The sequence below is a fragment of the Euwallacea fornicatus genome, chromosome 14 (genome assembly GCF_040115645.1).
Source record: "Euwallacea fornicatus isolate EFF26 chromosome 14, ASM4011564v1, whole genome shotgun sequence".
In the NCBI taxonomy this organism is placed as follows: domain Eukaryota; kingdom Metazoa; phylum Arthropoda; class Insecta; order Coleoptera; family Curculionidae; genus Euwallacea; species Euwallacea fornicatus.
The window spans coordinates 4,167,612-4,192,990 of NC_089554.1; the positions used below are offsets into that span (position 1 = coordinate 4,167,612).

The 25,379-nt window shown below is 38.2% G+C and overlaps 2 protein-coding genes across 5 annotated transcripts in view; one reads left to right on the top strand and one right to left on the bottom strand.

Annotated features, from left to right (window-relative positions):
• The window catches only part of dpy (dumpy), a 149,553-nt gene extending 140,375 nt beyond the window's left edge, over nt 1–9,178 (bottom strand). Inside the window, exon 1 of the mRNA XM_066290092.1 lies at nt 8,719–9,178. Coding sequence (XP_066146189.1) covers nt 8,719–8,728 — 10 coding nt within the window. The 5' untranslated portion in view covers nt 8,729–9,178. The remainder of the gene's footprint in view (nt 1–8,718) is intronic.
• Nucleotides 9,179–20,589: 11,411 nt separating this feature from the next.
• LOC136343279 (uncharacterized) lies at nt 20,590–24,873 on the top strand. Of its 4 annotated transcripts, XM_066289890.1 has the most exons (5): nt 20,590–20,669; nt 20,727–20,876; nt 20,937–21,203; nt 21,274–21,450; nt 21,971–22,160. In XM_066289890.1, exons 2-5 carry the CDS (start codon nt 20,772–20,774, stop codon nt 22,142–22,144), a joined length of 723 nt encoding a protein of 240 aa, XP_066145987.1. In that variant the 5' UTR covers nt 20,590–20,669; nt 20,727–20,771; the 3' UTR covers nt 22,145–22,160. The 4 variants fall into 4 exon arrangements, with proteins under 4 accessions (XP_066145987.1, XP_066145991.1, XP_066145988.1 ...); XM_066289894.1 differs by lacking the exon at nt 21,971–22,160 and adding an exon at nt 24,588–24,873 and having other exon boundaries at nt 20,593–20,876; XM_066289891.1 differs by having other exon boundaries at nt 20,593–20,876; nt 21,931–22,160.
• The last annotated feature ends 506 nt before the right edge of the window (nt 24,874–25,379 follow it).

A 25,379-nucleotide genomic window follows, 5' to 3' on the forward strand; every position in this document is an offset into this window, starting at 1 on the left:
CCGCATTAATTCCTGCTATGCGTGTAGCAATAAATTATGAAACGTCGAAGGCTTGAACTCGAAACCCCAAGATGTTTGAGACTAATTTGAAATTATTCCATGTTAATGCCATTTAAGCCTTTATTAAAAATCATTATTTGATCACGGTACACATGCCTTACATAGGTAATTAAGATGTTAATTAAGATGATTCGCCTTCAGTGAACTAAGGTCGCAGAAACTAGATCTATTTTCTGATCCGTCAATAATTAAATTCTTTCATGTTTTTTTTAAACGAGTGCAAATCATGGGCAAAACTGCGTGACGAAATAAATACTGACTAAATGATAGTTACGTCTCTGTGTTAGCATAAGCGCATGTGGGTTTTGTTAGGTAAACCTTGAAACATGTATAAATAATTAATGTAACCCTGTGGCATAATTGCCAACGAAAAAACAATACCAAGCACCTCTTGAAAACGTCGAGGAACACCCGTTTCTAGTTTGGTAGCTGAGGTACTTCGAGTGAATGTATGCATAAACATGAAACGATTATTTATACAAGTAATTATTTACACAAATTATACAAATAATCCGAGATATCGATTTCTGCAACAGTCCTTTCTTCTGCAGAAAGGGAAAGGAATTTTACAATTTATTGGTGACAGTTAACCCAGGAACTTTCTCTCTAAACGCTCTATATTAAACGATCATAGAAATTACATTTCTGTTAACAATCAGGCTGAATTTGCATGATGATTATTCATATTGTGGCAGGTGAAACTTTTAGGTCGGACAATAGTAACTCGACGAGGCGAACGACAGCTCAGCATGGCGTATTTTCCTATAAGTGGTTTTTCTGAAGGACAGAGGAGCAGTGATTCAAAATTTCACCCAGAACTCACTAGGCCGCCATACAGGGTGTCTTGCATTAGTAGGCCAATCAGCTAGCCAGAGATTTCGCATGCGAAAACAATTTCTTACGGCGATTTTGACTTTAGAGCTTTACACTCAAAACCCAGGGCATTGAAGCTGGTCAAAAAAAATACTGTTGTTAATTACTGGGAGTCTCTTAACATACTTTAATGAAGTTTCGTAGAGATACATAGTTCGACTAGGTGCACATTCCTATGATTTTGAGTAAAAAAAATGAAAAAATGTAGGGTCGTATAGACACACGTTTCCCACCAAGTTTTTTTACGCACGCCAATGGCGCATTTGTTTGGTTATTCAGATTAGTTGTTGCTTTATTTGGATTTCTTCATTCTCGTAAAATTTTGATTAAAAGCTTACTTTAGAAGAGGTTTCAGCTGACTAATACGTGGCTTACGTCATTTATTTATTTAATTAATCGCACCGCAAAAACGAAATTTTACAAAATCGCAACAGACGAATGCTGTTCAAATGGAAAATCATGGCATTAATACGTAAGTGCGACGTACACTAAGGACCACAACGGAAATCATGTGCGTTTTGGGACTACATTCTCTACTTAAATAAAAAACAGAAACCACGTGCTGAAGGGCAATAAGGTGAAACGTCATTTTAAGGTGAGCTGTAAAATCTTGCGAGAATGAAGAAATCGAGATAAAGAAAAAACCAATTTGAGTAGCTAAACAAATGCGCCATTGTCGTGCGCAAGAAAGGTGGGGGAAAACGTGGGTATACACACGACCTCCCATTTTCCCCACTGTTTCTTCAATTTTTTTTCCAAATCATAGGAAATCTGAGCCTAATCGAACTATACATTACTGCGAAATTTCGTTAAAACGTGTTAAGAAACACCCGAGTTTTTTAACAAATACCCTGTGTAATGAGTATAAAGTGCCATAAGGACAATCTAATTATTTTCACATAAGAAATCTCCTGCCTACGGATTGGCTTACTAATACGAGACACCATGTAGAAGCATTTAGCCTCAGAACGTAAAGAGAATCGATGTATTTCTATGAAAGAATTGCAAAAACGGGATTACTATCTGTAACACCGACGTACTATTTCTTACGGTCTTTTTTATCTGCCTTGAATAACTTAAAGTGCATTAGACTCCTAGTTATATTCCTCAAGTTCGTGAACTTGAAATGTATTTGTTACAGTTAGCGGTAATAAGTGGTCAGCTACTACGAGCATCATCGTTGTATTAATGCGAATTTAATGTCTCAATTATAAGTAAATTTGTAGCTATTTTTTACGTACTTCTGGCATGGACATAATGAATTTCAATCATAAACTTTGATCATGGGTATTGATTTCTGCTAGTCACGTTAATTGAATTTTTATTTACCGACTCGACCACTTGTCCAAGCATGCAAATACACACGGAGATTTTAGGAATTGCCTAAGACATAAGGAAGTATTCTACGTAAACTCAAGAAGTTCAATAGCGGATTGTAATGCAATTCGTGTTAATTTCTGTCTACTTAAGAGATTGTTCCAATAATAAACAAAGTTGAAAATGTCTTTGTTTCATTGCTTCCATAATGAGACCATCAAAAGCACCAATTTTCTAAACGATAGATTAAGCTGAGGAGTAACGAGCTCTCGAGCTTGCCAGCCTGTCTATCTGTGGCAAAACCAAATAGACTGACCGATTAAATTCCATATCATCTTAAGAGTAAGTGAAAAAAGCAACAAAAGACGAGATGGTGAATAAACGGTCAACACTTGGGCAATAGCAACGCCGTTTTTATTATTTTATGAATGTCATGACCAGCTCATTATTACCTATTGCTTAGAGTGCGATCAACATATTATAAAATATACGAGACCGACTATAATGCAAAGATTAATGCAACCGTAAAAGTAACGAACTGCATGGGTTTTTTTCGGTTTAATACCTAAATAGACTAACCATAATATATATTTTTTCTAAGCTTTATTTTAGGTCAGAATTACACTTTAACTGGTAGAAAAATTCAAGCGTCAGGGCTGGCCTCAGTACGCCTGGGCGCAACAGTTAATCACCCTCCCTCCACGCTCAAGAAAAATCATCGACCAGGTAAATCTGCCGCCCTGGACCGTCGCCCAACCTCCCCCCTCTTAGGCTGGCGCTGATGGGCCCACAACAATTTCAGTATAATTTTCGTTTTGTTGCAAAGAGCTTTAAGGAACTTAACATCTGCTCCGATACCTTCGGAAGCACCGGAAATTTTGAAACTTCAGAAAAATATTCTGGATTAAAATCTATAAGTGCCCTACGAAATTCCGCTCAATTTTTAGTCAGCCAAGAGACCTGCAAGTACCAACCAAGCTTCTGAATATAGACAGATCTTATCCGATGTTTAGCCTAAGCTTATCTCGAATATTACATAAGCGCCGTGAGTAATATCTTTTTAATGCTTACCGTGTATGGTCATCCAAAGGAGCGTGGAATATTTTAAGGGAATATTGATGGTGGGTGGCAAAATTACCATGCATGCAATTTCAGGAGGTTAAAGTACCGCTTAACCTCCTAAGACCCAACATATGGACCAAGATCCATACGTAAAAGCCCCTTCCGGTTTTAACTCCTAAGGTTGTGTTTTAGATACTTTTCGTGTACAAAATACGAGTTTAACTAAAAGCTCTGTGCTTATTTGGAAATTTGACGACATGAGATGCGCCTAGAAAAGTCATTTAACAATTTTATTCTTCCATTACACAATTCGATTCGTTACCAACTTTATTTGATTTTTTTTTAACGTAATCAATTTTGATTACCTCCAGCTGGAAATTAATAAATACATATGCTTGTCTTGTATTATACTGCATTAATGGGCGGGCGATTCTCTAACGCAATAAATTTTTTAACTAAAAGTGCGCTTCCTCTTGTGATCACAACAAATTAAAAAGATATTAAGGTTTATGTGAAAAAAGAATGTGCAAGACACTTAAAGACGTATTGTGAGGCATTAAGTAATTTCATAGTTTTTCGTTTGCAATAAACGAAAGGAAGATCATCTATGCTTTATCATTTTCCAACAACTTCAGTGGGTTTGATGGGAAATAGAATTACATAGGCAATATTTTTTGCGAGATTGTGTAATGGATAATCTGCATTTGTTTCCTTTGTGTGAATTTATCAGAATCATCTTTGTAGTGGGATTGTATCAAAAGGTATTCATGGGCAACAAAGAAAATTGAATTTGATTGTATTGAGGAGCTAAATATTTTTTTCAGCAGTTGAATGTTCATTTTTTGATTTTTCATCATCAAAAACCACCATAAACCCCGTTGATAACCAATAAGTGTTCGGATTAGCGTGGAGAGAACATGCGAAGCTTCTCTTTTTAGCGCATGTTTGCAGAACTCGTGCATGTTCCTAAAACATTTCATATACAGATGAACGTAAATTCCAAATTGGATGAAAATTTGAAAAACAAGAATTTTCAATTTTCCTTTTTTGCCATTGAATATTCAGCAAACATTTCTTTAGGGTACTCCATGATAATAGTTAAAAAATTCAAATGGTGAATCTGTCGATGATTTTAAGAGTTTGCTAGTGACGTTCCCATTGATGAGACCCTGAATATTTTAAACAAAAAACATGATAAGCCATTGATTTTTTCAATGAACACAACTGTCGGAATGCTCCCTACTGCCGAACGAAAAAGGCTCTTGAATATTTTCCATAATCATGGCACAAAATTTGTGTTGGCCGCTTTACCTTCACTGTTATTTTTGAAACAACAATGCATGCATTGAAAGGACAGAAGTGCATCTCATTACCAACCGTCCAACAAACATCATGCGACAAATTTACATAGAAAAATACTGATTAGGAATAGGTGTAACTCCATCAGCTGCTCACTCAAGGATCTCTTCGGTTCAATTCAGATGTTGCAACCACATTCATATTCAGTTTCCTTTTAAAGTTAGAAAAATAGGAGCATTATTAAAGCAAACACTGTCGTAGCACTGTGCGCTGTGGAAGCATGGAAGGTCTGTAATAATGAATTGATTGTTATAAAATAATGTAGGTTGAAAATATTATGCTACAATAGCTTCATCTACAGTCATTGTATAGATAAAACGTTCTTGAAGCTTTCCTGTAATTAGAGAGATATTAAGTTTCCGTAGAAAATTTGTAACGGCTTGGATGATTAACAACATTCAGCTATATGGTGTGGTAACGTCAAAAACTCTGTCTTACCGTGGATATCAAGAGGCCCCCCTGTATAAATAATGAGCAGCGGCGGTAATTAATTTTGATAAATGATACAAACTTATTAAGTGTCTACTTTATTTGTAAAATGTTGCCAAATTCATTTTGAAGTAATACCGAATCGCTCAAGATACAAGGCGAGTCATAAGTAGGTGTAGCAAGTAATAAAAGCAATCAGAATCATGCAACCTTTCGATGGATAGGAAAAATTATCAGAGGATTAATTACCTTGTTTAGTTTTTTTATATAGAGAGTAGTAGTATTCACATAAATAGTACATATTCGAGAATATCATATTATGTTAATAGAGGTGTAGATATGCTAAATGAAGCTGGCTACATTTCACAAATTAATCAGACATTTACTAAATTAATAACCTCACTCATTAGCTAAACTCGACCATTATCATTGTCCATTATTAATACAGGGAAAAAACATCCGTTTTCAATGGTAAGCCGAAGATTTTAATAACTTGGAATAGCATATAACTTATGATATTACATGGTATTACCACGCCACTGTTTTCATTAACGTTGTCCAGCACTTACGACCGGTTTGCTTATTGGTTACTTTCGAATAGTTATTAAAAATATTTGTTAATATTTTAAACTGTAGTTGCACGGAATGAAAGATCCTCCTTTTTCAAGCTTAAAAGTTAGTAGGTGGGTTAATGAAAGCTTTTTCAATCGTTTTTGCATAGGCACCAGGAGCCAGGAACCTTAACAGAATTTTTGGCAATTTGGCAATTTGGCAAACTCCAACATAGCTGGTATGGCGAATCATTAACAGCGGTGTCAAGTACCGCTATCATTTGAATAGTAGATGGAGCGTAGTTAACAAGAATCTTAAAGTAATTTGTCATGGAATCAATCTCAGTGTACAAATTTAGTCACAGTTTTTGCAAGCCAATTTTTGGCTTTGATAGAACAAAACCTAAATGGAATGAGTGTGCATGTTTAAAAATCGGTGTGTTATTGAACGAAGTTGAAGAAAAAGAAATCTAAATTATCTAGATCTGTCGATGTAGATACCCTACAAAGAAAATTTTCCTCTACTCCACCATTCCTCAAACATTTACCAACACAAAAATTTCCTTCTTCTCGACGAGGACTTCAATAGTAGGCTTCCGTTCTAGGGTCTTCTATTCAATTTTCAAGCATTTTTTCCTAATTTTTCGATATTTTTTTATGTCACCCCATAATATTTTTGGCGGTTCAAAAATGACCCTGCAACTTTTATATTTAAAAAATTTTCCCCTCCCCCATATTAAACTGACCACAAGCATTCGAAGTATAAGGAAACACCCTGTACAGGGCCATTCGAAGTGAAAGTGCTTAAGTAATCACAGTCTGGCTAATTGGAGGTTTGGCAGCTCGTGTCTAGACGACACATAATTGCTTAAGGTAGTGATTGCTCGAAGAAAACATGCGAGAAGCGTCTTATTTAAATTACGTATTTTTAAATTGAATAATCGTTAATGAAAATTTGCCCATTGTCCTGAAAATTCCCAATCAATAATTATTACAATTTTCAACTCAAAGTAAATGAACCCATTATTCCATAGTTAAGGTTAGTTCAATAGTGAGCTTTTGAAGGTTGATCCAACACAGTAATGTGATTATATAATGAAGACAATAGCGACCTCGTTGCCTTATATAATATATTTATTGCATCATTGATAAAGGTTTACCACTAATATTTAATGACCTTGCTAAGCAACAGGGTCAGAAGGTTATGGCTTCTTCCTCTGCGCTTCAAAAATGATGAGGTGCGACGTGTCACTTAAAAATGCCCTTGCTACATGTACAGGAGCACTCTGTGAAAATTTACATCCTCCCTTTCAGTGCTCTTCCTTCAAATAAAATGTATTGCTTCTAATGGGACACCCAGTATATTTAATTATTTTTCGCGATTTGCTCAAAATTCAAATATCTATAATGGAATATACCATGAAACCATCTGCGCTACCTCTTATAAAGAACATTTTAATTTTTTTATGGCAAAATTACTCATCTGCAGAGTTTGCCTATTACCTGTAGTTAATCGTAGAAATTCGGAAGATCTAAAAAATTTTAATCTAACAGAGATGTAACTTATCTGAATAAAAAAAAAATTACTGTGGCTTTTTAATGGAATCTATATTTTCAATCTACGCCATGAAATTATTTAATTCGGCGGGAAAGCCGCTTGGAAGTGATAGAAGCAGTTTTTGCCATGATTTTAGAAGTTCTTGGAGACGATAAATCAGTAGTTTAAAAGAATAAATATCGAATTGATCACTCGCTTTTTTAGCGTTGATTTATTTTCATGGGGGCTCTATTAGGCCGATGAGAACTGTTGGATTCCACAATTCAATAAATGCGGGGGTAACCGCAGCTTTCTCAAAGGAACGCACAGAGAAAGACGTTACTAAGGGCCAGTATCAATATCCTGGTAACGCTCCGAATAAGATTATATAACGATAACATGTAGTGGTTTGATCTGATACAAATCTCACCATTGGATTATCGAAAAGAATAATTTCTATTATTTTTTTCTAAAGCACTTAAATAAAACGTTAATAATAACACGTATGTAGATCTTTATTTGCCTAGCTAATAGGCCATAACATCGTCATCATTCCCATTGTTAGTTAATTTATGGTTACTATGGAAATAACCGATAAAAGAAATGTCGCCGTTAATGTTATAATTTACGCGGCATCTTTTTGGGTCTCGGATTCAACTGAATTTTTATTTACTTGAACCACCATTAGTTTCAATACGTATAGAAGCTCAATCCATTAGGTGGAAAGAGCCGCACACGAATGGCGTAATAAAATTTCCGACAATTTTTATTTAATATTTTAGTAGAATTCCGCCAGTACATACCAATAATTAATAAATACTGCTATATTATAGCATTAAATTTATTCAAACGAGTCAGCAACATCGGTTTGTGTATGCATAAAAATAAAGTGTTTTCAAGTGGCGAGTCCATTAGTATAAAATCTGCGGTTTCCCAATCGATGTCTCATCGCACACCGATGTCGTCTATTAAATAATCGTTAATGTTACATCTAAATACCATGAAGGCCTCGCTTAAAACATGTAAATTAGATCTGCTAACTTTAGGCATGAAACTGGAAAAACGACATGCGTTATCATATCTAAAACCGTTTGTCCCTAATACCAATCGGGTTGCTTGCCTCGTCGCACGTCGAACTCCCAACAATAACGGCGAGTGTTAGTATTCTGTACATAGAAGGGAAAAATGTGTAAACAGGGATTTTTAAGGAATATTTTGCCTGGAGCTGATCCGCGAAAAAGTCGGCACAATCTCTCAACAGAACCAGTCTTGAAAGTCACAATACGTTTCAAGTTGCGAACGCACTGTGCAATTCAGGTCGCAGATTTCTCTTCTCAGATGTCCAAATTTACGGTTCTTTTTGGGCACTCGGACACTCGCGATTAATCCTTAGTCCTTTAGTCTCCACTTATGTATCTCTTCCGCCACGACAAATGTAAGGGAGAATGAAACACTGTTAGCCGAAGCAAAAAGGGCGAGAGGGTAAGGGGGGGCGAGAGCTAGGGGACGTTAGTAGAACTCGAGACTTACCAGTCGCCATGGCAAATCTAGCCAGGGCTGTGTGAGCCCTATCACTCCACGTTCACGTTTAGGGCACTAGCTACTCACGATGAAGTCTTAAGTTAGACTAAGTAGACTTAAGAGTTGCAGGCGTCTTAGTTGCGGAGCGGCCATGAGAGAGGAAGACTGTGATTGGCTGACGCACGGTGCGGAGTCAGTCACTTGGAGATCGTAACCGACGACGCTGTTTCTGCTGTACTTTCTGCAACCAGCGTCATCACAGGCCTGATGGTATTCCGAGCCTTAGACCGCAACAACAACCATCCGTGGTACACCGGTCCTAGAAGAATTTCTATCGACCTGCAGGGAACTACGTTTTTATTCGAACATCGAAGGTACTCTTCGCCATGGGAATCTTCGATTTCGCAGTGGACTTTTGCAAGGTGTGGGATTTTTACGATTTTTTTTTTGTGTTTTTGTGTCGAAGAGCCGGCATTAGTTGAATATCGTGTTTTTTCGATCAATTATATAAATTAGGGACTCGAATTGACGCCACGAAAAAATAATCTAAACGATTTAGGTCGGGCGATCTGAGAGGCCACGCAGAAGTGGCCTCATTAACGCTCCTCCCATTCAACAGTTAGGGTTTTAAAGCAAACCGCATTCTCAAAGATCGTTTTTCAATTGCTACGTTATTTCAAATAATATTGCCTTTGAGAAATAATCGAGTGGATTAGTTACGACTAAAAAGCCAGTTACAATTATATTTGATCTCAGCAAGAGCTCTCGGCTTTGGCAGATGTCCACTTCTTGATTACAAGTCCTCAATTAAAAATCTTTATCTGCGAGAAGTTCCTTTGTCCTCTCTGGTCGCTGTTTCATTAAACTTTATTATATTTTATCGAACTTCCGTGCCTGATCTCTAGATTTGCTCTTCAGTTCCAAGAGTTATATGACCAAGGCACACATACGCGTTGCTCCACTATCGTCTACGTGCCTTCTTTTCTTGAGCACTAAACACATCTTCTCACCTTCGTTTAAAAGTGTAAACTAAGAAAGTACGAGCAGTATGTGGACGTATGTATTAAATGTGGACCCATATCGCACCTGACATTTTAGTGACGAGAAGTCCATGAAACCAGGCAAAAACAAACACTTCTTGCAAACCAAACAACACCTGCATTAGCCATAGTGTTGAAAAGTGTATTAATTTTAGCCTCAAGTTGGAATGGAAAACACTTGACTTATTAAGTATTGAAACTGAGCTGCCAGCTAAAGCAGATATTTTCAATTTGCCAGGTCATATAGGGCTCCTTTCTGAAGAGCGAGCGCATACCTGTGAATGTGGCGTTAAGTAAAATTTATGTATGATAGGATACAAAGATCACTTCAGTTACGTAGTTTTACGGGAAATAGTTATTAAAACTCGTTTAGGGCAATCTAAAAAGCACTGGCACCTCTTCCTCGATCAAACTTAACTGAAATTTGCTTCGGGGTAAATGGGAATCTAATTGTAATGGTCTGATGTTGAAGACGTCTTCAAGAGCGTGGCCGCTCGACAGATAAGCCGATAAAATAACAACCTAAACTTGAAATGAAAGGGTTGGCTTTTTCAGAGTTCTTCAACTTAAAGGCAACGAAATTACATAGGAAGTCTTCAGGTGCGCTAAAGGCAATAAGGATTATTTTTTATTACTGCTCACGCTGATTCGAAGAATATAATATAGTTATTTCTATATCGCTCAAGCGGCCAGCGTTCAATTCCCATAATTCCCATTTATTCGAGTATCGCGTGAGCCCCATTCATTGCAATAGCCAATTTCTAAACATCTCTTGTATTCCTATGTAATGTAACAGAAAAATCCGTGAAATCAGCTCCGCAAGATGCTCCATGCATAATGCATTTCTATTGTCAATTCTATAAAAAGGTATTGTTTAATTTATAGCTTTCCGTTTGTTGATGTCGAAGTCGGTCTAGTGTTAAGTCGATTTTTGCATAAATAGACCTTTGGCTCTTTCGGCACTTGGCATACTAACTGGACGTCCACGGCAGAAATCAGAATTGATAAGGCAGGGAAAGGCAATGTCTCATAAAATATGCAGTCGTATTGAATCTCGAAATAGAATATAAAGCCATAAAGGAAGAAATTACCTATGCATGCAACCGGTGTCCCATCTGCAACCACGTTAATCTAAAATATCATGAAACAAGTTTGAATTGGTAATGCTAGTGGTTACCGGTAATACCTATTAATTTTCTAGCAAAGCAACATTAAGGTACTTTTTATTACCCGTAGCAAAAAACATCTTTTATTTACTGCATTTGCAGCCGCAGAAGTCGCAGATTCGTTTTCTGGTATGAGCCCTAACGCCTGTGCCAGCCCCGCTCACCAGCGCTGTGCATAGTGCCGTTCCGAATTTGCAGTTGCACACTGATTGCAAAATCGTCAACTACTGGGTGTGGTAACTATGGATATTTATGAAACTTGAACGAATGATGGCTTTTTTTCAATTTCCGTAGCATCGCAAACTTAACGCACGGGAATAATCCCAGAAGTACCCGAGCCGATGTGTGGATAGCAACTTTGTTGTTGAGAATTTTCTGAAATCATAAAGGTCCAACCTTAAAAAATTTGTGTCTGAAGTGTGGAGGTGCTACCGTGATTTATGCTTGTTTTGGAATCGTCTTTAGCGAAGGCTCTTAGAGATTTCGTGAACGCGAAAAAATCGGTCCTCTATTCGTGATCCAGCAATTTCATTTCAAAGGTCTTAGCCCATCTAACATCAAAGAGGAGTTAGATTCTACTCCGGGAGAATCTGCTCCTTCGTTAACAAGCCTAAAATATTGGGTGGCAGAGTTTACACACGATACGAGCAGTCAAGACCAACGCCGCAGTGGTCGACCCAATGACACTCCAGATATTGTTGTGATATCCGCAAAATCGTACTGGAACACAGATATTTCAAAAAGTACTGTACCCCGTATTTCGGCCCAACAATGGGATATGGGAAGATTGTACGCAAGACGAACAAATACGGCCCCTTGAGTGTGTTTCAAGGAAGTTTTTGGCACAGTTTCGCAGCAGTAAAGCCGAGTTTTTGCGTCGATTCATATAACCACGGATGAAACGCGGATCCATCATTTCACACCTGAGACAAAAGAGCAGTCAAAACAATGGATTCAAAGCGAAGAATCCGCTCCAAAGGAGGCGAAAACCGTTCGATCTGCTCGAAAGGTGATGATGTTAGTTTTTTAGGATGCACGTTGAATAATTTTTATTGACTATCTCCGTAAAGGAAAACCACTAAACGGGGAACGTTATCCAAGTTTATTGTAACGTTCGAGCGAAGAAATCGTGAAAAAGCGACCGCATTTGGCGAAACAGAAAGTCTTGTTTCCTCAGGGCAACGCACCAGTCTACACTTCCGTCATCGCGATAGCCAAAATCAATCAACACAGTTTCGCGCTTTTTCATCATCCACCCTATTCACCAGATTTAGCCCCCTCAGATTTTTTTCTATTTCCGAACGTGAAAAAATGGCTCGATGGAAAACGATTTGCCAATAATGAAGAGGTGGAGTCCGAGGTTGATGCCTATTTTGAAACATTCGAAGCTTCTTACTGCAAACAGGTTATGGAAGCCATAAAACATCGCTGGGAACAGGGTGTTAATCTCAAGGAAGATTATGTTTAGAAAATATGTATTTTTTTTTAGGTGTTAGGCAGGGTATTTCTGGACAATCCTCGTACCCGCGTGAAAGCCAATTAGTTCACTATTAGCAACTAACAATTCAAATGACTCGTTCACAGAGCGATGACAATGACATCAAAGTAACTGATTTTCTTTATAAAAGTCTGCCATGCATAATGCTATTACCCGGTGTCTCCAAGCTTGTATTTCAAACGCTAAAGAATGATGGTAATCAAAATTGAATTAACTACCGTAAGAAGGCAGGCACTCGTTTAAAAGAGGCAAAAATGAGATAATGATGTAGAGATACTCGGATGGACCTCACTTTATGAAATTAAGTCTATTCAAAATCACGACTGATTTGATACTAGTTCACAAGTGCTAATTTTTTGGCATGTTCTAGATCAAGTAACAATTAAGCTGGAGATTTTCCTATAAAGAATACCTTGGTTTGCAATAATTACTTATTTATTTCGCATTAGGTACCTCTAAGCCAAAGCTTAATGTGACGTCAGAAGTTCATTATATCCCTACATGTCTTTTCTTAGTCACGAGGTAAATTTCCAAAAGACTTGCGGCTCCCAAAACGCCAGACCAGGATTCGTCGCCGCGTCCACCCACCAACACCTTCGGATGAAGGAACCGTTTGCGCTTCTGGAATTGACCCTGAGGGATTCACCGTCAGGGTCGAAAAAGCCTGTAAGTAGCTGCTATCTACTCCACTGGCCTTTTGCTAGTTAATTATGTATTCTCTTTATCTATTGTGCTTGTAGAACATCTACCGCAGTAGCTACAAGAGCTACGCTCCTGGAATTGGGAAAACCGACCCAGATTTTAGGAATTCCGTAGCCATCGACGGGAGAGAAAAGTGAATTCCAAGACAGCTCGAAGAGCACAAGAATGTGTAGAAAACCTTACTCCAACTTTCCGTTAGTGAGGGGAGGGCAAAGGGCGACCACTGTAGAAATGCCATTTCTGCGGCAAAGCAAAAGGAGCGCTTGAACCATGCCACTCAAGAATGACTATAATCCTGAACTTAAAAGCCATTGACAGCTGAATCTCCAAGCTCCCCGGAATTGACGCTTGATCCTACAGGATCCGTCCGAGTCGCTGCGGACTGCAGTAAAAATACAGGGTGTTTAGTAGGTAGGCAGATTTTCTTAATTCGTCTTTTCAACTCATCCCATAGACGTTCGATGGGATTCAAATCAGGCGAGTACGGAGACAAATGCACATTTTTTTCTGATAGAATGAATAAACCAAATTTAATCGATTATCTGGAAGCTGCCCTGTATATGCTTTAGCTGTTTTCGTACCTAATTGTGACGTTATTCTATAGGGAACAACCCAATCTAAAACCTAGTCTACTTTAGGACAAAAATTAGCATAGCAAAATACAGAGTATCCATTTAACAGCGTCTCGGCTCCTACAAGTTTGATTATAATTTGATAAAATCAGTTATGGAGATGTGCATGACACTAACGAAGGTGGATTTTGAAATTAGTGATTACCGCACACGGTGCACCGAAAAGGCAGGGCGTCATAAAGTATTTTTTTTAATAGTACTACCTACAGTACATCTTTCTTTACGTCATGGAATCCTCTCATGAGCCTAGGTTTGGCCCTAGATTTTTTTGCTTTGAGATGCAGTGACTTGAAGCTATGACTCTTTAAAAGAAGTTTTAGACATTTGCAATACTTCATAAGAAAATAATATTGAAGTTAGTCTAAGTTAGATTTTGATGATTTTAAGATGGATTCTTAGGTAAGACTACTTTAGCTGACACGTATAGCTATTTAGCCAGCAATACGCACGAGATGTTCACAAAAACAACTTTAATTTTCACGTTTTCAACCCCAATTTTCCTGTTTTTTTTTTCAAATAGGATGACGTACTTTAGAGGCGTAGGGCGAAAGAAAATTCGATTTTCTCCATTTTGGTATAAAATAAAGCCAAACGTTGGTGGAACTACAAATTATTCCAAGGAAACTTGCATTCATGGCTAAGTGCCTGAGGGTTAATTCCCGTAATCGATTTTTTTTTAAATCCAAGTTAAACTCCTCGGAGCCCTCGAGGTTCTTAAATGGACATCCTGTATTTCGGAAAGAAATTTCTGCTTCTTTCTTCGGGAATGGAAATTATTGCTACAAGTTAAGGTTCCTCTTGAGACGCTTCTCTTCGCGTTGTAGTATCCACACGTGTATGGCCGCTCTTGGACGATTAGTCCCTTCGTCTTGACCTTCTATGAGCTTCCCTGTCGTGTTTGCCCCAAGAACTGGTTTCTGATGACGCCACAGGTGGTTGAACGTTCATCCGCCCGCCTTCCGCGTCAGTCGCCTCTCTTCTCCCTCTTTCGGGATCGATTATCCGAACTCGCGGAAGGCGACATCCAGGGGGTCATCACATGGGGTTTGGGCAGGTCTTTAATCCCCTACATATAAGGCACTTCTAGAATGTTTCACATTTATCACGTGGATTTAATCAAGTTAAGGAACACCCCATTTTTTTCTCCTCCCTGAAGCATCCTCAAAAAAAAACCCCTGTTTAGGCCTGAGTGCCGACTGGGGGACCCCTGTCCAAGGAAACAATGCAACTTCAGTGCACATAAATTAGGCCAACGAGCTGTTTTAACACGAAGCGGCGACAGGTTTGATTCGAACTCTTGTCGAACTCCTACATTCGATTTATAAACCTTTTTATCATCTAATGCGTTACCGCAGTAGGTGTAAAGTCACGAAGGTTGTTAAAATTATTATATTATGATAAAAATCAAAGGGAAATAAATAAGGCACAAATTCCTTGCCAGCAACAATTAGAAAAAATTCCCTGCTTTATCGGGGTGCATATCACTTTTTGCCGTGTTTTCTAACGGCCTTCGTTTTCTCACACAAAAATAAATACCGAGTGAAATCAGATTAGTTGCTTAATTAGGTATTTTAGAATAGTGAATCAGGCAATATAAAACAAAACCAGTCTCGCATAGTGCAGGGCTGTTTTTTAATTTCACGCAAACCTTCGGAAATAAGCAATGGAACAACCACAGGGAAAAACGAGCATGGTTTAATCTTCTTGGGTAATCACGGTGTTTAGGACTGTTGTTGGAAATAGCCTGGCTAATTTTCCATTATGTTTTTTTTTTTCCATTATCGCATTAAGGGGGCAGTGGCAAGAGGGGGATCTTTTATTTGAGGACGTGCTATTCGTTAAAACGCCGATGAGCAATTTTCGATCTTTTACGCTTATTTACCCAACAATTTTTTTTTGTGCTGGCTGATGAATTTCAATATTAGATACATTAGTGGATAATTAGCGATAATAAAGCTAGCGCTTTAGCAGGTTCCACGTTCGTATCTTAAAGAAAAACACATCCTTGGCAATTTCAGATACATAAAGAGACGAAACTAAGCGATTAATTATGATTTAAAATGCAATTAATTTAACCTGAGAAGCTCTTGTTTGCGTGTGAAAAAAATTGACAAAATTTTAGGTTGTTGATATCATCTTACACAAGGCTGAACTTCTTAGGTGTAAACATAGATTCACCAATGCCACATCGGTTCGAACAAACATTTGCATATTACACAAGTGGATTATTTATCGACTAAGCCATTGAAGAAGTCTTTCTAGTGCTAATTAACTATTTAATCATTAAAATCAATTAATACTCCTCTCTTTATGCAAATATAGAAAGGAATACCTGCGTTCTTGACCGCTGGTTGTTAATCGCGTATGTGTCGGCTTCAATGGTCAAATTCATGCATTTAAAAATGATCGAAGGATTTTGGCGGCTTTTTTCATGCGGGAAAACCTTCATTCCACTTACAAAACAAACTTCTTTATCGCAAATGACTATTAGTGGCGATGTACAGGGTGCGACGTATCATCGTGGTGATATTTTAGGGTGCGACAGTACTCGGCGGAGTAGCGAACGAACGCTAATAGGCCCACGGTCAAAAACGCATCGTTTTCGATATACAGGGCGGCAGAGTTTCTTTGTTCTCATATATTTTGCGTTTTTCCCACGTGTGCGTTGAGTTAAAAAGTTTTTGAAACTTCGTGCGTCTACTTTAAGACGCTGCCCCGCAAAACGTCAAAATCTGCGATAGCCATATACGGAGTGATCCCTTTTTTTGGAGGTCACGGAAAATTTTATGCTTTTCGCCTCTGTTCCCTACGCGCTAAACGAATTTTGACACCAAATCGTCGATTCATCAATTTTTGGGCCACTTGCAGTATTTTCGTACGTTTCGCCGTCTTTGCGGAATTTGAAAAAATCCACCAGTGCTAACTAAAGATGCAAACGCGGTAAGGAAAACAAATCATCCGACTCGGTTATCACCTGTCTGAAGCCATTCATAACATTTAATCTAATTTTTAAAATAAAAAGTAATTTAAACGACTACAGAACCCGTTGAAGATGTCTTTCGAAGAATACGAAACTGTAACACCTGATGTATCGCAAATGATGCGTTTACGGCCACGAGTCCGTTAGCATTTTTTATTATTTCGCGAAGTATCATCGCCCCCTGAAATATCCGCTTGACGTTACGTTACACCCTGTACAATGTTTGCCGATTATCTTTAATATCGCATACAACTTACGAGATATGCATATGAATCACTGTCCACAAAAATAGCCACTGGGTCAATACGTCGCAAACAACATTTAATTAATGACCTCATAAGATGCATTTCTAATATTTATTAAGACCCACTATACGTCCACGCGGAAACGTCAGATGGGCCACGGTTTCGCCATCAGCCATCAGAGATACAACGTTAATTTTACGTTTCTTTAAGAATAGGATAAGAAACTTATCCGTATATATAAATTATAGGACGAATCTGCAGTGGTATAATCAGCAGAAAATTTGCCTGGTGCCGCCTGTATTATTAGGCCTACGCGTCCGTTCCTGCATTTTAGATGCACTTTTTGACCGTTTTCTGACACCGAGCGCGTTAAAGACTCCTGAGGGAACCAAGAGGCAGGTGGTTATGGTAAATTTACGGGATGTTCCAACATTGACGTGCAAGCATTTCTCAATACGTGATGTACAGTTAAGTTGGGAGGACGGTTTCTATAGATCGTTAACAAGCTCAAAAATCAAGTTTAAGAGTTGAGTTTCCGCTTCATCTTCTCTCTACATTCCCCCCTCCCTGAAAATTACGATTTTACTGTAATGACAGAATGTTTTGTTAATGAATTGAATTTCCGATCGATTCATTCAGACTAAACTCCATTTAAACTCGTAGATGAAATTTGTTTTTCAAATTGCCGATCATCATAATGCAATTCAATATATTACATTAAGAGCAGTAATCATTATACTTTAGCCAAGGAAATTATATAGATACTCATATTGATGTAATATTTACTTAAGCTGATACACCCGACAATTACCGTACTTTTCTAATTAAATCAGTAAATAAAAGAGTTAGAATAAATTGCAAGCGTGAATCAAAGCGAGATTCCACAATTTTCTCTGTATATGCCAATCAAAAACTGATTTCTTGAAAACTCGAGTCTGTTCTCGCTTAGCCAGGCAGTCATTAACAGATTTCTGCATAAAATCCTTCGTTATCTGAGCCTCAATAGTCCAAGCACTTTTCGAAGTTTCATTACTTCCTCATTACGGACTCATTTTAAATAATCTTAGTCACAGCAAGTTTTTGCCATTGCAGATTCGATAAATTCTTGTAAACGACTCGTTTCGGTTAGACGTTAAAAGCCTGCCCGGTTTGAAAAGAGTTAGAAAGGGGAAGGTCGTTTTTATTCGCGAAACCCGCCTAATTACAAGTTTTGTATGAATTATTTGCGATAAAAATTATGCAATGTAGGCCACGCTGTATTGTAACATCCTGTAATTAAAGGTTGATTTCCGAAAGTGTGTCGAATGTAAGCATTGAAGAGTAATGTGGGATTAAATGCTTAAGAAGCGAAGAAAGTGTTTATTGTTGATGATTGAGAGGATATGTGCGAGAGGCTTAAGCAGGAAAAAAGCCCATAACAATAACAATAATATTGATGCACAGAAGATGGTTCGTTTACACAGTACAACTCACGATGAAGAATGAAGTTTTTCCGTCATGTCACGGTGTATTTTGACAATGGTTCTTGTTGGCTGGGTGATTGATGCTTACCAACGATAATCATCCTCAAAGGACGCTAAAAAGCCACGTCGCACCAAAAAAATCTCCAATTTTAATGCTTCACCAGTGATCCCTCTAGAATTTCCCATCGCACGTAATAGTTCCTCGAAAAAGGGCACTTTCGTGCTTCTCACGGGTTCACAATTCGGCCTTAAAGGGCGGCTATTAACGGAGCGCTATTATGCAGACTTAAGCTGGATTACCAGAGTTTTATAACACAGGCATGTATTGCAACATTCCCCAGTCAGATACCGGTGTGAATACGCGATATATTTCATTATTAGTCTAGTGCTAAAAGTAGTCATCTCTGAACGGGCCAAATAATTGATAACATTTATCAAGAACCCGGAACCAGCGACGTTTCGCGTCGCGGTCCTGCAGGTTCTGTTATTTGTCTTGCTGGGCCGTAATTAAGTTCGATCACAGATGCGTGTCGAATAGTCACACATGAAAAGTTTTCATCTTCTCATGCTGTCAAGCCTTTGTTTGTATAATTTTGATGCTGAAGATCAAGAGAACAACCTGCACTGTTCGAGTTCCCCTTGAAGAGCTAATCAAGAATGTAGGTGACCCCAGGTGGTAGATAAAATAGCCCCAAATAGAAAATTGCGAATTTGTAGGTGGATGATCTTTAGCAAATATTATTTTTTGTGTTCTTAAATCAACCAATTATTAATGACTTGAATGTTCATTTACTTCTTGGTCATCATTACGGCGATTTATTACGGCGTTTGAGCGTATGAGCCAGGTGGGCGGATGCCCATAGTATGGAGGTAGGTTTTTTTGTTGCCCAATAAGCTCGTACGTAGAAAAAACGCACATTTTATTGCGGTAGGTGTTGATATATTAGAATTCGCTCAGTAAATGAATCTATTATTACAGAATGATGTAAGTTCCTTTGTCTAGAAAAGTTAATGGGGATTTTGATAGAATACACCTCAAAAACGACGGGATTATCCATTGCATTAACTCGGGACGAAGTCAAGACTGTGCTTGTGTGAACCTGTCATTTTCGTTTAGCATGAAGAACATGTGCGTTATCACAGTATCAGGTCCTTTGCTCTGCAAACACAAAATTAGCTGAATTTATGTTTGAGGAAATAGAGACGAGCTTTAATAGCGAGCGATTTCTTCTACAACCGTCATCATCGGTAATTGTTATTTTTGAGAAAATGATGGAATCTCATGATTCAATTTTAAATATTTGTTTTTTTGGCGTGAACACTAGGCTCTTAATTTCAAAATTACTACAAACCTATAAAAAAAGCAAGGGAGATCAAATATGCACAAATGTACATTGAATTGTCCTAGTTAATGTGAATGTACAGACATAACAATTATTTAAAAAAAAGACCTTAAGGTCCGAGGGCTAATGCCTCTATACCGCCACTGAACGGTATCGTTTATCGGAATGACCTCTTGGTTCCTCTATTTGCCATTTACGAATAGCGCAGAACCAGTAACGGCTGGGCCTGAGTTTCTGCATTCACCACACTGTGGAACATTCATCAACCTAATCTAATCTCTTATGATAATCTTTTGAGGTTAGTCGATTTTCGCTTATTTGAATTGTTCCGTCCAAGAAGGTATTGGGAAGACAGTACCATTCAATGCAGCAAGGCGAGAAGATTAAGGTCTATTACGACTTTATGCCTCATTCCAACTCTGCGTTTAATTAACTCCAGCACCTCGAAGACCGGTTTCGATAGAATTAAATCTCGTCAGTTCGGTTCATCTCGAGTCAATCAAACGCAAGCAGAAATCGACAATGTCAACAGAAAGTATGTTGGGCCTGTAGCAAAATGTCCAACCGGAACCATCTATCGCGTTCATTCTGTTGCATTCCGATCAAATCTAGTCCAGCTGCTCTTGACTGTAGAACGGCTAAGGATTCTAGATTGGTCCAGGCTCGAGTCGAGGCACTGATAAGAAATTAGGTCGAATTTTTGTAAAGTTTGTTGTGTGTTTGCCAAAAGAAAAAAAATACCTTTTACACCTGTCGTCAAGCAAATGACCACCTGTCTTTATAGAGGTATTGAAAGCGTCACATTTGAAAAAGTCATGCCAAGAAACATTCGATAACTTATAGAACCAGAAATTTTCGTCGCAAAGCAGCCCGAAGGACGCCCCAAAGGATGTAAAATCATCCCAAGAAATGTTCAGTAAATTGTAGAAGTAAATGTTTTCGTTGAAGTGTTTCCTTAAGAAGTTGAGAAGAGAACGTTGAGCAAAATCAGGGATGAATGACAGTCTCTCCCCTCGGACATACAAGCGGGTACAAAGATGGATAAGACAGAACGATTTTAAAGTGAACGAAAACGAAGAATATTTTGAAAGGGGAACGGTTTGTATTTTATGAACATTTTGAGTTAGAAGAAAAAATGATGGAAAATTAATATCTTAGTTGAGTACCTGGGACTTGACGTCAGATATTACGTCTGTGTCCAGGGTTCAGGCGAGAACAAAATATGTATGCGAGTGTGACGACATTAAAGTCGAGGAGAGGGCGGACGTGGTAAAGTTCGAAAGCCCATTCCAGCCTCCACAAGATTACGAAATTAGCGCAAAACCCATATCGATGATAAACCTGACGTCTATCTCAGCTCTTCCTCCCAAACTCCCAATCTCATCCAATCAAGATACCAAAAACATTATCGCAGGAGGGGAGTCAGTACGTCCTTTAAGAGTCATCTTGTTGGTTTTCTTTGTTGGAATATTTTATAAGCGCCAGTTTCTGACAGGAGTTACGGAAGAGCGACAAAAGCAGTGAATTTTCGTTTAAATCCATCGAGACCAGCGCTTATCAGCCGTCCACCACCCTTAAGTATAATCTGCCCTCCACCACCCTTAATGATAATCAGCCGTCGAGGCTATCTAGTAGCGGTGGTTCTAATTACATGGTTCCCAAGATGCAAAGTGTAAGTACATACATATTTATTACTGCCTGCAATTCTCCAGCTTAAAGAATTAGGAGATGAAGTAGTTTGAATTTTTTGTAAAATTGTTCATATACGAAGCCAGTAAAGAACAAACACATAGAGAGGGCCAATTGCATTAGATTAAACTATAACTTAAATGGGAGCTCTTTTTCCGAAATTATCCCCCAATTTGGCATTATATTTTCCTCACATGTGATCTTGTAAGTATGACAACAACTTTTGATATCATCTTTATTAACGCATTCGCTACGCTCACGTGTTAAACGGTCTCGATTACTAAACGCCATCATTAATAGACTTGTTCGTTTAATGACAGTTTATATATTGCATCCTGAAGATGCAGTAAGATACTGCGAAATATTTTTAATTTCCGATACTAACAAGGTTTTCGGTTCAATGCAATTGCCAACAAAAAACCGTCATCATAAAGTCTTTAAATACCCCTCCCCCCCATTTAAGAGAATACCAGACGACCCAAATCCTCCTTCCTCTTAAATAGATGTACTGCAACTGGTTCCTTCTCCTCATGCAAGCATTAACCGTAGGATTCCTCCTTATAATCTTCGACACGTACATAAACCCTGAAGAGTATGTTAAGCCTGCTCCCTCTTCGTATCTGGATTACCTTTGGGAGTGCCTAACAATTATAAGCGAATATTTAAATGGGAAATAAATTACGTGTAAAATGAGGGTGGCTTGTATTATTGTTGTGTGGTTTGTCCCGAAAGACGAACTGCCAAGATTTCTGCAAAGAGAGTGTTCAAATTGCCATCACAGACAGTAGAAGAAGAACCAGCGACGGCAAACCCATCAGCTCGAAATTCGGCTATCATGCGCCGGACCTCAGGATTAGAAAGGGAGAGTAATTTGCTCCAGGTTAATCTCGATGGATCGAAGCTTCTGCAAATGGATAACTAAACCTACCCAAAAAAATATAACCCCTCATTATGCGACTGGCATTTCTTCGAAAATCGAAACCTTTAGTTAAGCAAAATATGAATTCGATGTAGAGGTACCAATTAGCCTTAAGAGGTTGGAAGACAAATAGAGACAACCGGAGGGATGGGAGTTCAAAAATTTGCAGCGGCAATCTGAAAAATTGGTAAGTTTGCAAATCTTGACAAATTAGCGAGCGACGACTTAATGGCTATTCGGAGTTTTCGGAAATTTACTAAATATGTTAAATCAAAAATGAACCCATAATTATCCTATACATGAGTTAGAAAATAATGGTACATTTTTGCTTAATAAATAGAAATATGCTATTTTTTAAACCAATATTGATTTGGATTTGGAAAATGGCTAATAAATCGAGCAAATATAGGACAGAATGATCTCATCTGCAAGTGAAGGAAAAACGTTTCCATATATCGGAACAATATATTCCTAGATAATTACCTTAAATAGTACATAAATCAGAGAGTACCATGCAAGTTCCTATTTATATCTTTTCCATGGATCCCTGCAGATTAGTCATAATTAACGGACAATACTCGTTCCTCGTAACACATTTATGCCTTCAAAGAATTTTTTACTGTCGGGTTGGATGTCTCATAATTTTTATCGCCATTTTAACGATTTACAAATAAGGTTTCATTAATGCTTAAACAGTGATTGTAATGTTTGTTTTTCTATCCTTAACGCCCTTGACAGAAATGCTTGCGAGTTAAACACTGCTTCGTAGGCGCATGATTTGAAACAAAAAAAAATCACGATACAAAGAACAAGTTTTCTCGAAGAATTAGATGAGTAAATTGGTTTTTTGCCACACTCCGTAGAAATTAACCAATTAAATAATTCATGTTGTAATTTCGGAAACAATTGTCTATCAATCATCATCCTTTATTTGTTTGTCTGCATGTTTTAATTTCACTTTGCTTGTAACTACATATTGCTTATAATTAGTTTTTTCCTCGGTATTATTAATACCTTTAACAAAAGTGGTCTTATGTAATTTTTCAACGTTAATCCTTGGGCTGTAACATCACATGTCGATACTTTTTTACCTTCCACATAATAAAGTGAATATGATAATTAGTTAGGTTTAAATCCAATGAGAATGGACTTGCTACCAGGCGCTCTTCCATGGATAACGGGGGCCCATAGGAGAGAAGCCAGAGCTGCAGCCGTTTGAAAGTTGGGGGAGCAATGGATGAGTCTAAAGTACCAGGGGCAATAGACGAAGCAATTAGCCCCGGACTTCGAAATTCGAGCAACTCGCTAGCACTGGTGCCTGAACTGTTTCTTAACTCATCACTACAAGTTCCAATACCCAGAATTCGAGATTCAAGGGAACAAATTGAACGGAAAAGCTCATCAAAATGGGACCGATGCGGCAGTTCCATTTCTGAAATGGTCGAAGAAGAAGCAAGGCCGGAACCTAGCATTGAAATTGCATAATCTTAAGAAACTAAGAAAAATGTATTTAAAAAACGAAAGTAATTGAAGAAAAAGTAATCAATAAAAATAATATATAAAAAAAGGGAATAAAAAATGGTGCAACACAACAGGGCGATGCAATTAAAAAACCACCGGTGCCCCCCCAGCTCCGACGCCTTTATCCCCCAGGGCAGTTTCGGTTTTCACAGGAACCCACAAATTTTTAATAGCTAGGTGCTTCGGTACATCCCACACTTCTCGGCCGCCGGAATAGCAGGTCAGGCGTCTTTTCGAAGATTTTTCTCGCGATAAGAAAAGGTCCTGCAAACATGATGGTAAGCAAAAAAAAACAGTTTCAGAGACATTAAAATTGCATTGTTTGACTCTTGATCGTGTCCGAATCTCAGATGACCTGCAGTCCGGACTGAATTAATCTTCATCACTTACACAAATTTTTCTGCAGTCGGCCACGAGGTGCTCTAAGTGGAAGGACTGTTGTACCAAGAATTCGAAGTGGCTGTGTTTATGGAGACGTTAGTACAAAAATTACAGCACTGGGGCCCCCGAGGAAATCCGGCAAACGCTCATAGGAGCATCTTTTTATAAATAACTATTACTAAATTTGATATGGAGTGACCATTACTATTATTATTTTTTTTACGTCTGTTGGAAACAATAATTATTATTGTGAAATATGTGTGAAACAAAAACGGAATAAGATCATCGTTTTATTATAGGTCTGAGATTGATGAAGCCAGTTTCCTGCGGTAATTTTTCGATGAGCCATCATGACATGAGCAAATTAGGTGCTCATGGTAGAAGAATTTTGGTCGTGTTTTCAAAAGGCGGAGCATTGTATGCGGGTTTCTACTCCCAAAACCTTGACCGTTTCCTTCGAACACTTAATGGAAGAAGGTAATATTTAGTGTGATCAACAAATGTGACGACCTTGAAGTAGAAGACGATTCGCTTCAATTCATGTCCTCTTCATTGTAACAATTATCCAAAATAGAAGATGACCACTTGTTGCTTCATTTTATGATTATTTAAAATTTTCCCCCCATGCCAAATGGGCTAGACCGTTGTTCGATTTTGAACGCTGCATGAGAACTGGTCGATAAATGACGAAATTGCTCGTTACAGACCAAATTACAGTTGAAGGCATTCTGTGAATTGCACTATAACATCTCATCTCTGGAGAAAGATAACGTGGAGTTATGATAATTCGACCAATCAACTAGAAACGGTTACGTTTTGTTTTGCTTTTGCCTCAAGCTTGAAAAATGCAGCTTGAATATACCTCCGGCGAAAAACTCTTAAATACTCGAGCTACTTAAGTAATTAAATTTTAGCTGATGGGCAAGATCCTTCCCAATTAAGCCTCGGCGAGATTTGAAATTTCATTGCGAAATGATGACGTCGCGGTCGTCCCACCGGCGACCGAGTGGGCTCGCACGACGTCCTTGATGGACCTTCAGCTCGATGAACCCGGTTTGTGCCGTCTCCGACCAAAAGGATGTTTGCCAAGG

Bases quoted from the DNA above. Each gene is read 5' to 3' on its own strand.
- LOC136343279 (XM_066289890.1), top strand. From the start codon at position 20,772: ATGAATGACAGTCTCTCCCCTCGGACATACAAGCGGGTACAAAGATGG. The intron at 20,877-20,936 runs GTTTGTATTTTA...TTAATATCTTAG, and splicing joins AATATTTTGAAAGGGGAACG to TTGAGTACCTGGGACTTGAC. The intron at 21,204-21,273 runs GTACGTCCTTTA...AGTTTCTGACAG, and splicing joins TTATCGCAGGAGGGGAGTCA to GAGTTACGGAAGAGCGACAA.